Source organism: Podarcis bocagei, assembly GCF_964188305.1.
Source record: "Podarcis bocagei genome assembly, chromosome: 17".
Taxonomy (NCBI): domain Eukaryota; kingdom Metazoa; phylum Chordata; class Lepidosauria; order Squamata; family Lacertidae; genus Podarcis; species Podarcis bocagei.
Window position 1 is genome coordinate 31610256 of NC_138143.1, and position 13303 is coordinate 31623558.

Genomic DNA, 13303 nt, shown 5'->3' on the forward strand with positions numbered 1-13303 from the left:
TCTCTCAGTAGTCTTACCTTATTATATGTTTAACAGGTAAGAAGGAAAGGAAAAAGTCTAAAGGCATATCTGCTTCTTAAGTATATTCCAGCTGTTATCTTACCCAGCTAGGGACAGTATCTTAACATTTGTTGTGACAGCAAATAAGAGCTCAAGATCAGATGCCGGCATATTCTACAAGGATAATACTGTGCCGTGCGAGGCCTCTGTCGAATGTGTCAGCAGATAGTGTCTACTGCAAGATTTAACACTGAAACTAACGGAATGTTGTGCTTAAGAGCAATTGAATAAACAGAGAGGACTAATATAAATCCTGGAATTATGTCTTACCTTTTACTTTGGTCTCCAAGCTGCTTTTAGATAGCCAGGACAAAGCATTACAGTAAGTCTGGAATGTTAACTGGTCACCATCCGTGACAGGAATTTGCTTTAACAACTGAAACAAACAGACAAACTTATTCAAAACCAAGGAGATAAATGATTTCTCTATCTTAAATACAGTGGTACCTCGGATTCCATACGGTTCAGGTTACATACGCTTCAGGTTACAGACTTTGCTAACCCAGAAATATTACCTCGGGTTAAGAACTTTGCTTCAGGATGACAACAGAAATCGTGCTCTGGCGGCGCGGCAGCAGCAGGAGGCCCCATTAGCTAAAGTGGTGCTTCAGGTTAAGAATAGTTTCAGGTTAAGAACAGACCTCCGGAACGAATTAAGTACTGAACCCGAGGTACCACTGTATTTTTCTCCTAAATTTCCATGCAGGGCCAGCCATAACATTAGGCATAGTGAGGCAATCGCCTCAAATGACAGGTGTTATGGAGCAGCAGCAGCAGCCATCCAGCCACTCCACTTGAGCCTCCTATTTGTTCTTCTCTGTCAGAAGACACAGCTATGTGTGCCGCACAGACTGTCTACCTTCCTGAACCCCCAAATATTAGCAAAAGTGGAGATTAGTACTGAGCGATCCATTGTGTATTAATGACATTGTTTTCCATGCAGAGCAAGACACTCATCGCAATGCAAATATCTGCATTCTCCATTGGCTACGTGCTCAGGATTGATGAACCCAGTTTTTGCTATCGTACACATATAACTAACAATTAAGCTCCTTATTTTGGAGATTTATAGCATCATCACTGTGTAAGCTTGAGAATGAAAACAATATTTGCCAATTTCTTCTATGTGAAGTGACTGGCAGCAGCTTTGACTGTTGCACCAATTATGCTTTGCACATATCTCTTTTAAGAGTACAGCACATGCATTCCCCATGCCACAGGAGGGAGCACTAGAATCAAATTTTAAGCAAGCAGCATTTCCTGCCTCTTTGCTTCCTTTTATTAAATAGGTTAACCAAATATATTTAAAAGCACCAGGTTGTCAACTGCAACTGACTTCAAAACATAATTATTTATATTACTTGCCAATTAACAGCTCTTTGTTCTCTTAAAGACTCATCATGTTGCAGAATATAAAAATATGGTTACTTATACGCCTTAATTTTTCATCCACCTTTCTTCCAAGGATTCAAAAAATTGTAGAATTGGAAGGGTCATTGAGGGTCATCTAGTCCAACCCCCTGCAATGAAGGAATCTTGCATTATTTTCTTGCGCCCCCCCCAATATTTAATCTTCACAACAACCCTCCAAGGTTGGTTAAGCTGAAAGGATAAAAACAAAAAAAGTGTTGTTTCTACAGCAGCAGGAACATAGGAACAGGGGAGAGAGAATCACTGCTTTCTCATATAAAATATTGATTCTATAGATTGGTTGCTATGCACATTTCTAACACTGTCTTCCTTGGGGGGGGGTCACTGCTGAAAAATACTTATAGTATATCATCTGGATGATGTGCTGTAACTATTCTTCAGAAATTGCCCTTGAGAGAGAACTCGAGTTTAAAGTCTCCAATATATAGAATAAATATTCCTTATCATTAATCAGCAGTTTTCCTGTTTCTTTTGTTCCACTTTCAACCGCCAACCACAAATCTTCCCATTCTTAATCTGTGGAATGAAGGCAAAAACTTTTATGCCTTTGGCCACATGTGTTTTGTCCTGGCTGCCAATATATAGTAGGCTTACAGTTCCAAGTTTTTAACGATGCGTAACGATTACTGGAGGTTCTTCTCATACTTGCAAGACCTTTTGCATCGCACACATTCCTGCAACTGGGTTCTGTGAACAGCTAGTTCTGTGAGTAGTGAGCAAATTTCTAAGGAATGTTCAGGGATAAAGGCTGACTTACTGTACCTTCAGAGGGCCAAGAATCTCCATGGAAACCCCACTACACAAGGACCAGACTGGCAAAGGAAGAGAAACCATTGCTGGAAGAAACTCCAGAAGGCAGTGAGGTTGATGAGTCTTGATGGCTGTGATGAGCAACCAGCAAGACTTTTTCATATTTTTATTATTCTTTTAAGGAGGGGGAATACTGTCCTTGACCACCTTGTCTGTGAAGTAAGCTAATCCCCCACCTCAGTCCCTGAAATTCTTAGAAAATTCTCCTGCACAGTCACAGTTTGGAGATGGGTTTTCTTTCCATTTCGCTATTACAGTGGTACCTTGGGTTACATACGCTTCAGGTTATATACACTTCAGGTTACAGACTCTGCTAACCCAGAAATAGTACCTCGGGTTAAGAACTTTGCTTCATGATGAGAACAGAAATCGTTCTACGGCGGCGTGGCAGCAGCAGGAGGCCCCATTAGCTAAAGTGGTGCTTCAGGTTAAGAACAGTTTCAGGTTAAGAACGGACCTCCGGAACGAATTAAGTACTTAACCCGAGGTACCACTGTAGTTTGACCAAAAATATCAGGCTGGCTGTAATAAAAAAATGTACCATTTTCATACTTTCATTGCAATTAGGTTCTCCCAAAAGACATTCTATCTGTTGCAGAAATACCACTTGTGAAATGCAAGCATATCGTTTATTGACTCATAAATAAACCTTCTTCTATATAGAGATATATGTTTATTTTCATAGAACATTGTCTATTTTACAGTGGTTTTTTTAAATAAAAATAATAATATTGTAACCCACCCTGGAACCTTATGGTGAAGGGTGGGGAAGAAATCTAATAAATATCATATTTTTCTTGGCTTCCACTGCAAATGTTCTCCTGTGGGGCATCCAGCGCCAAGCAAGGTTTTCCCCATCCTTGGACAAATCCTTGTTTAAAATCCCCCAAAAACCTTTCTTTAAAAAGCAGGAAGTGGAAGTGTTATCAAGGCATTTAGTCCAATAGATGCAAGCATTCAAGCTGTATGATCTCTTCATTCAAAACATAAAAGAAAACAATACTTTTTTATATTAAAAAAACCTAAACTCCACCCTGTTGGAGGCGAGTGGAGGAGGTATGAGTACCACATGCCTGCCTGAATAACAGTTTAATAGAGTCTAAAAGTCTCTAGGAGGCAGACAACAATTCTCCATTTGTTTCAAGGACATGACCAGAGAACAAAAAGCAGAAATAGGACTGCGACCACAGAATTCCAAGCAGAAGCTTGAATCTGAATTCCCCTGGAATGAAGAATCCAGCCCTGGAACAACGAAAGCCTTTGGGAAAAGGTGACCGCCCACCTCTTATGGCAGGAGCTAATTTTGCAAGTCCGTAGAGATGGTGAGAAGGGAAGCTTGTGCAAAGCGAACAAGGGAAGCTTATTCAAAGATAAGGATTCCATTCTCCATATTACACGCATTTGGTTTGAATGAAATATGGTAAAATGTTGAGCCATTAGTTAAGTCAGGAAGGCTTACATCTTCCTAAGGTTGTCTAGGTGACAACAGAACACAAATGAGAAGAAGGATGCACACAATTTCCTGACTCCCAAACTGGCTGTTGAGCTCTATAGTAGCCATGACAAGCAGGTCATATACCCTTTCTAATCTAATACTATTTGAAGGAGGTAAAGAGGTAAGTCTCGCCTCATGTCCTTGTAGTTCATGTGTGGCTTGGCTTATTCTCCGTTGCAATCCAAGCAACTGTTCACTATCGCAAAGTGAAATTCACAATTTCTGCATGGCAGAAATAAGAATGGTCCTTTCCCTAGTAAACAAACTCTCTGTGTACCGATTTTTGGACTTTGTTCTTTCACAGCAGACGGAATCCTCTTGAAACCCCTTGAGGCTGGAACATCTTATAAATATACAATTGATCCAACAGCTTTGAAACGCTGTTGCTCTTCTGCATGACCTTGATTTGCAGCAGGTTTATGGAATTATGAACCTGTGGAAAAGTTCAACTATGTTATTTCCGATATCTTTGTTTTCAGTTGCAGGGTGGATCTGTAGGCTGACTGGCTCTGGAGCTTTTCTGTATCTCTAGAAAGAAACAACTTCTTGGCTTCACAGACAGCAAAGCAATTATAAATTCCTCAGACTCTAATTAAAAACCAGATAGGTTTCCAAAACACTATTAAAGACACACTAGGGGAATAAGGATTTCAATTTATTGTCATGAATATCAAGCTCGTTTCCTTATTAGCTGCAAAGCAGTGAAGAGTAAATGTTCCATAGGCAAAGCATTCTGTTTAACAATGGTAAAAAAAATGTACCTCAACAAGAAAATGGTGTTTTGCAATTTGTGCCTTCTTTCCACTGAAATATATCTACAGTAAATGAATCTGCACTAATGAGAAATATTTCCCATTAGGAGACACTATAATCTGCAAGCAAGTGGCAGGCATGTCGCAGCTTGTCTAGGTTTATCTTTTTCGCTGTATGTTTTCAAAATCTATGCATATTAATTTTGATTTATGAGCCGAGTTCTTACACTGGATACCTCCTTAAAATTGTTCATTCCATTTGACTGGTAACTATCTAGATCATTAATGCCCCTCTCCTCCCAAGATAAATCCTGTAGGTGAGGCCCATCCAACTCCCAAGAGAATGTGATCTACTCCCAGTATTAAAAAAAAACTGGCAGTGATCTATCCATTGTCACTGAGAATTGACCAGAGTTCTTCAGCTTTTCTTGGGGAGAGAAGAGTTATTAAACTTTTGGGGGGAAATCGGAGTTGTTGAGCTTTTCTGGGGGGAGAGCAGAGTTGTTGACCTTTTTTTCGGGAGGACAATATATTTTTAAGGGGGAATAACATACACCGCTCACCTCATTCGCAAAACACCAACAAACAACATTGACTGGTTGAACATCGCTCCTGTAGGTTATGCATGTGCAACTGTCAAATCTTTCCCCCTGAGGAGACATAGATGCCCACCATGTCAACTTACGGAAGTGGGTGGGGAACAGAAGGAACAGCAGCTATGGCAATGGGGAATGCTCTTAAGTTTGCTTGGATCCTAAATCGCATACTCTTGCCTTACTGTGCATGAGCTAGAGAGCCCACATTATCATGCCACATTTTCTTGTTCCTTCAGCAACTCCTGCCTCACTTACAGCTAGTAAGTGAACTGCATCCACCTTGAAATATTCAAGATAATCCCCCCATTTATCTGGTCGCATCCAAAAATGAAACTGAGATGAGTCAAGACCCTCTCATGATTCTGAGGCTCTTCTCCACACTTTAAGTTCACATCAGATTTATTTATTATTTTAAAATGTTTGTGATTCAGACTTATACTAAGAGCTAATAAAGATAAACAGCCACTGTCTATTACATAATGGTCTGAGGACCTCACTGCCCTTACTCTTCGCACATCTGGATGGATTATATAAATGTATATGTTTTAATTTAAGATGGATGTGCTGGTGGTTATTTCATGTGAGCTGAAGTTTTTTGTTGTCATTTTTCCTTTTCCTTTTCCCTTCTTTATTTTTAATAGCAAATTTAACAAACAAATAAAAATATTTCTTATAGTGCTCACCTTGGGTGGAAACCTCTGGTAAACCAGTAGATTCTACAAACAAATCACTGATGTTAAGGTAAAATTGTTGGCCTGTTTCTAAAAGAATTGTAATTTAAATATGTGCTTTTATAATCAGACAACACATTTGCAATGGATCAGCTAAGTCAGCTTTCAAAAGCAGTTCCTAGTCCTTTAACAATGGACAAATATTATTTTGTGTGTATGTGTCATAATATTCCAGTCCAGATATTTTAAAGGGATGCTGATAAAATGATGTTCCCTTTGAGGCTCTCATGTCTTTAGTGCAATTAAGACGTTACACAATAACAGGCTATTCTGCAGTTGTCTCATTTTAATAAGGGGAGAGATTTTATTGTTTATAGTCAATTATTAATAGCAGTGGAACTATCCAGAGTAGGTCAACTGGCAATCACTGCCTCTGATTATTATTTCATCTGGCTACAAACATTCATGCTTGGTTTTTAACTCTCTTAATAAAATTATGTTCGCTGTCCTGGCTAAAATGACCCAGTGCCTCTTCTTTCTTAAGGCTATTGTCTACTGGGGAGCAAAGCCAGCACGGTGATGCCCCTTGGGTTTAAAACACACTGCTTTAAACTAGGTTGGTTTTTTTAGACTGCAGCTTCTCTGCAGCCAATAGAACTTTATTGGAGCTGAGTGAATGGTCAGAGAACATTGTAAAGCATGTTGCAGGGCTGTGGCGTCATTGAAGCTGAGCAGCTGTGGACCTAATCAGTGCCTGGATAGGAGACCACTGGGAGCCCCACATAAGTTGCTCGGAAAGCAAAAGTTGCAAAGAGCAGGGGGGCAAAAAAACAAAAACAAACCCATGATGAGCTCTCCAACCCCACTAACTGTTTAGTTGAGCATATTCATTCTTCTAACATCATTACAATGTCCATGTCCTGGCTTTGCTTCAGTATCTGCTGAAGCCAGTGCTGCTGGTGCCAGAGGCAGGAAAACATAGACTGCAACATTTTACAGATGGGAAGCTTGCCTTGTACAGAATGAGACATGGCTCATCTAGCTCAGCAGATCTCCAGGGTTCCCAGGAAAATGCTCAGATGTAACCAGGGACCTACTGCGCCACTGAGCTATAACCCTTACCTAATGGCTATTTCTGCTAGAACCTTCCAAGGAAGGGCAGTATCCAAGTACAAAAGACCAGGTAAAACTGTGAACCCCTAGGGGTAATTGTTCGTAGAAGTGGCTTGGATAAAATAGGCTAAATGCAGAAAGTGAAGAAGTTGGCAAACTTTATAAGCGGGTAGGCTGAACAAAATTCTAGCTGTAAGATTGCTATAAATAAGAACGTACAGAGTCATCTGGTTAGCAGTCAGATAGAAGCCTAATCTGCTCTGCTCTGCTAAAAATAAATGAATGTATTACTGCAACTAGAACATGCTGGACATTCTTTTATACTCAAGAAACTCAGGCTGAAGGAAACTTCTTTGGCTCCCCCCAGGAGCTCTTAATTAGCTGTCAATTAGCTCAACCACCATGAGTGACTCTTGCAATTGCACCAACTAGCGGCTTTAACACTCTAAGAAGAAATGAACTCTTAGCTTACATTTTGATCCCTTCGCATTGCCATTCCAAGATAATAATAATACTATAATCAAGCAAAATACTAAGTTAGATCCATTCATTTCAATAAGTCTACTCTGAGTAAAACTTAACTGAATATCACCCAATGTTTTCTTCTTCCACCCCCTTTTATTAAAAACAGCTTTTCCGTTTCATTTTCTACCATTATACCTTGCCCTTAAATACAAAACTTTCCCAGGAAGGCTGACAAAATAATAAACATATATATAAACCATTCAAGACAAATCAATGCAAAACAACAATAACAACAACAACAAGTGAAACAGTAGGATAAAAACAATAACCTACCATTAGTTGAACAAATCATTACAAGGGAAATGTTAGGGAAAATAAGATGGTTTTTGCCTGGTACTGAAAGGGCGTGGAGGCTGCCAAGCATGTCTCCCCTGGGAGAGCATTCTAGAAGAGGGACACCCACAACTGAAAAATGAATGCAAGAAAAAAAGATTTGCAGTTGCTACTCAGTTAAGCCTGGAGCCAAAAACCTGAGCAGCCAACTGAAGCCAATGTTGTTCTGAAAGGATGCATGTATAGCTGTGATGTAAGTTTTCTGAGCCCCTCTTTTGCAGTGACATCTCTATCAAATGTGTGAGATTCCTAATGATTTTCTGGACGACTTTCCTTTCTCCCCTTGCTTATTGCTGGGCAGACCTTATCTAAGAGAAAGAGCAGAAAAGTTCACCCAGCGGCTGCTGGTTGTACCTTCTGGGCAAAAGGACTGTTGGTTTGCAGGAGGCGCATTCGAGGCACATTCCCCTTCTGGTCTGGCTGAAACATAAGGAACCTACTCCAACATCTTTGAACCTCTGGCACTGGCACTGTTCAGAGAAAGAAGGCAAATAAAATATTGACCGTTTTTAAGAGTACATCCCAGAAATTTATTTATTTTTAATTACATGTTAGGTGTAACATTGTGTGGATATGCCAAATATGTGTTATACAGGTATGCTGGTAGCTCAGGTAGCTGTGATTGGCTATAGCACCCTGTTGAATGTAAAATAACCAGATTTACTACTATGTATGGGAGGTAAAGGTAAAGGGAGCCCTGACCATTAAGTCCAGTCACGAACAATTCTGGAGTTGCGGCGCTCATCTCACTTTACTGCCCAAGGGAGCCGACATTTGTCCGCAGACAGCTTCTGGGTCATCTGGGTCATGACTAAGCCGCTTCTAGCGAACCAGAGCCGTGCACAGAAACGCCATTTACCTTCCCACCGGAGCGGTACCTATTGATCTACTTGCACTTTGACATGCTTTTGAACTGCTAGGTTGGCAGGAGAATGGACCGAGCAACAGGAGCTCACCCCGTTGCGGTGATTCGAACCACCGACCTTCTGATCGGCAAGCCCTAGGCTCTATGGTTTAGACCACAGCGCCATCCACGTCCCTGTATGGGAGGTGGATGTCCTCAAATCGCAAAAACCTAAGCTTACCATATTTCCCAAGCCACACCCATCACAGGTTCTGCTCAACTCCTCCCTTAAGTGCTTAACTATGACAGTGCATCTTCCCAGCTTAGATGGAGAGGTCCACTCACTTTTGCCACTTATCCCTAGTATATGGCCCCTGAAAGTTTGCTCATGTGGGAATGTGGCCCTGGGGCCAATATGAGTTTCCCACTCCTGCACTAAAAAAACAACCCTCAAATGAATTGAGTGATATTAGATTAAGGCCAGGCTAGATGTTTGATGTGGTGAATGTGTACATTTTTAAAGAATGTAAATAGCAGCTCAATCAGCACTGGGGACACAGGGGTGGGGGAGAGTAAGTTTAACCCCTTCCCCCCTGCCATAGTCAATGAAAATTCCCCACCCCACTTGCTATTTTTATCCGGAGGGAAGGATACCAGAGACACCACTGGAGATAAGCTCCTCCAGCTCCAGCGAGAGCAGATTTTAGGTCATGTATTCCCTCGTTTACAATCACACAGATATGGGCAAACTATGGGTGGTTGCTCCTCTTCTACTTCCACATATATCTACTTGCAACTGAAGAAGAAGAGTTTGGATTTGATATCCTGCTTTATCACTACCCTAAGGAGTCTCAAAGCGGCTAACAATCTCCTTTCCCTTCCTCCCCCACAACAAACACTCTGTGAGATGAGTGAGGCTGAGAGACTTCAAAGAAGTGTGACTGGCCCAAAGTCACCCAGCAGCTGCATGTGGAGGAGCAGGGAAGTGAACCCGGTTCACCAGATTACGAGTCCACCGCTCTTAACCACTATACCACACTGGCTCTCCAAAAGACTGTAGTCTTTTGCAGCAAGCCTTTTCAAGGCCAAGCTTGGATCGGGATGCCATTGGGACCACAAGGGAGCGGGCAAAAGATTGAGGCACCACCCATGCCAAGGTAGTGCCCGCCACCACTCCAATTTACTTTTCAAAAGCTATTTCTGCCATTGCTAACCGCATAGTGTCAGCTCCAGTTTGACCCTTATTTATTCAAGTTGGATGCTCCCACCATCACGCTACTGCAAAGAACAACTAGGAGGAAAGCAAAATGTCCCCAGACTGCCACTACCATCAAAGTTTTTGAAATTGCATTGTATGAGAAAGAAAAAATAGGCTTCTCTAAAAAAATACTGTTTTTATTTATTTTGATGGTACAGAAGATAAATTTTGAGAAAACAATTGTTACAACAGTAATCAGCAACTAACTTGTCCTGATAAAATTACAGACTTTTATCATGCCGTGTGTTAAAGTTTCATTTGATTACACTAAGAGATCATGCCACATTTTCCCACGAGTGCTGGGTGGGTGCTGGCATTTTTGTCAAGGCAGATTCCAACTCAGCTGCAAAAACAGAAAGTGATTTTTTTTTCACTGCAGCACTAGTTTTCAAAGGAGGTTCTGAGTCACTGAAGCTTCACCTGTTATTTGCTTGACAGAATTCTGGTGCAACAAGAAAGTGCTTCAAAGACAGATGTTGTCTTCCCTTTCTCAGCTACAGGAGTCGTATTGCTCATTTTATTACTAAATTCTGTCTGGAGATGTGCATCAAGAAATGCTGATGTGATATTCACCCTGGGTAGAAGACTGCTTGCAGGGCTTTCTGGAGAGACAAGAATCTAAGCAAGGCTAAACAACCCCCTCTCTCCAGATTGAAGAACGATTGCTTTGTTTTTTGTAACAAAAAGTCAAGTAAATTGAATTAGAAGTGTGTCTACACCAGACCTCAATATGTTTGGGGCTATTAATCTCATCAGCACCAGCCGACTTGGCCAATGGTCAGAGATGCTGGGAGTTATATTTAAACAACACCTGGGAGGCAGCAGGTTGGTTTATACTTTGTCCTAAAGAAGGGGCATCTTTTGGGGTTTTGTTTTTGGCTTTCAAGTCAATTCACGCATTTTTAGTTGCATTTCAGCATCAATAAAACTGCTAATTTTTTCACTTCTGAAAAAATAGAGCTTTTCTAGACATCAAGCAACAGTATCAATTGCAAGCATTACTATTGTCATAAATTCAGATTCATTAATAAATCATCGATAAAGACCTGCAGTTCAAAGTGGTTCACGAGATATATTTTTTTAAAGGTTCATTTTTAATTATTACTGAGCATACAGTGTGAATTATTTTAGCTTATGTCATGAGCCACTATGAAGGTCTATGGACAAAAGGTGGAATGAAATAAATAAATACTGCATTGGGTGTTCTACTCATGTGTAAATGCAACATGTGAGTTGGGAGAGTGGGGCCAAGTATGCCAAGCATCGTTCCTGTTGTCCTCTGTCAGCTGGAAGATGAATTTCCTCAGTCAGTAGAGCATGACACTCTTAATCTCAGGGTTGTGCAATCAACCCCCACATTGGACAAAAGATCGCTGTGTTGCACGGGGATGGACTAAATGAACCTCAAGGTCCCTTTCAATTCTACACCTCTATGAGCTTGTGGTATTTGCAGAGGGTTCCAATTGTGAGGGGACCTTCCACAAGTACCATAACCTCTCCACTTTGGAAGTTCATCCTCCAACTTAGGGAGGCTGGTGACAACAGCAGGCAGAGCTTAGCATGCTCATCAATACTTACATGTTGTTTTGACATATGAGTGCAATGGCTGAATGCCGACGAAGGTCCATATAATTAAAGCTATGGTTTTCCCAGTAGTGATGTATGGAGGTGAGAGCTGGACCATAAAGAAGGATGATCGCCGAAGAATTGATGCTTTTGAATTATGGTGCTGGAGGAGACTCTTGAGAGTCCCATGGACTGCAAGAAGATCTAACCTCTCCATTCTTAAGGAAATCAGCGCTGAGTGCTCACTGGAAGGACAGATCATGAAGCTGAGGCTCCAATACTTTGGTTAACTCATGAGAAGAGAAGACTCCCTGGGAAAGACCCTGATGTTGGGAAAGATGGAGGGCATAAAGAGAAGGGGATGACAGAGGATGAGATGGTTGGACAGTGTTCTCGAAGCTACCAGCATGAGTTTGATCAAACTGTGGGAGGCAGTGGAATCCAGGAGTGCCTGGCATGCTCTGGTCCATGGGGTCACAAAGAGTCGGACATGACTAAACAACTAAACAACAACAAGAACACAATGCCTGAAAGAGACTGTAATGGTTTGCCCAAGGCAACAGAACAAACCTTTTGGCTGAGAGTGCTTTGAACCTTGGGCTTCAGTCCTATGCACAATTACCAGTACTTTTGAGTGGACCTGTATAGGATTGCACTTAATTTAGTAGCATTTACTCTGAGTAGACAGGTATAGGATTGTATGTTAATACCTGGCCAATATTCTCCTCTTCAAGACGAGGAGCCAAGTGTTAATCTAAAAATTAGTTGCAAAGCTGAAAAATTTCAAAAGGCAATGTTACTGCTTCATTACTAGATGTCAGGGACTGGGCTGAGGAGGAATGGTTGGAGCCCCACCCCCCTTTTCTGAACCTTCCCAAGGGCAGGAGTACAGTATTGATTTAGAATAGTGGTTTGCAGAAGGGCACAGCCCAGAGGGGGAAAACTGGGAAATACTGGGTGAGCAACAGCTAGAAGAGGAAGCACCAAGAGAGATACAGCTGGTTAGATTCAGTGTCCTGGGACAGCATTCCTGACCCCCCCCCTTCACCCAAGACTAGATGGGCTTGGAAAGTTATAGAACAGAAAACGCAATAGCAATAAGCTCAGATTACCCGATGTAGGAGTGACATATATTAATGGGGACAGAGGGGGGTAAACCTTTACTGGGAGCGACACCATTTTTTAGAGAGAAATCTGCATTCCTTTGTCTCTCGTTGTGATTATTAAAGAACTTATCTAGTAAGAACACTCCTTTCATTTGATCTGCTTAGTTACTGCCACCAGGGGAGGGATCCGATTCTCCGAAGCCTGACACTAGAGTGTGTAATGTCTTGTTTTGCAATTCTTTCCCTCCGTACAATTTATAATTGTGATTGGTTTGCTGATGGGGCAAACGTCAGGCCTGGAAAGGAGTACATTCAGTGCCCTCCAGCTTCAGCAAAACTACTGATTGCAGCTGGACTCAAAGCTACTACTAGGCATTGCTTCAGGGTAGAGGGATTATTTGTTTTGTAAGAAGCTGGAAAGTTAAAAAAATGTATCAGAAGCTAAAACAAATACCTATTTATGGGTTGGAAAGATTTGCTCTTGAAAAGTATGGTATAAATGAATAAAACAAAGATAAATGGCATCAGATGTAATAAACCAAGTGTGTGATGGAACAACCATATGGAAATGTCATTTCATAATGACTATGTTGCCACATAGCCACTGCCCTCGCTGTCCAATCTTCCCATCAAAAGTTGCACCTTTTGTCATCAGAAAACGTCTTAGATACTTTAAGCTGACCAGCAAGGGAGGAATCAGCAAATACAGTACCTAGGTGTATAAATTCTCCGTGTGGCTGTGC

The 13303-nt window shown here is 41.3% G+C and overlaps 1 protein-coding gene across 1 annotated transcript in view; it reads right to left on the reverse strand.

Moving 5' to 3' along the window:
• The window catches only part of LOC308576845 (uncharacterized protein), a 35130-nt gene that overhangs the window by 14257 nt on the left and 7570 nt on the right, over positions 1 to 13303 (reverse strand). The window contains exons 4-5 of the mRNA XM_081176854.1: positions 8141 to 8256; positions 331 to 436 (exon numbers count right to left, since the gene is read on the reverse strand). Coding sequence (XP_081032980.1) covers positions 331 to 436; positions 8141 to 8256 — 222 coding nt within the window. The remainder of the gene's footprint in view (positions 1 to 330; positions 437 to 8140; positions 8257 to 13303) is intronic.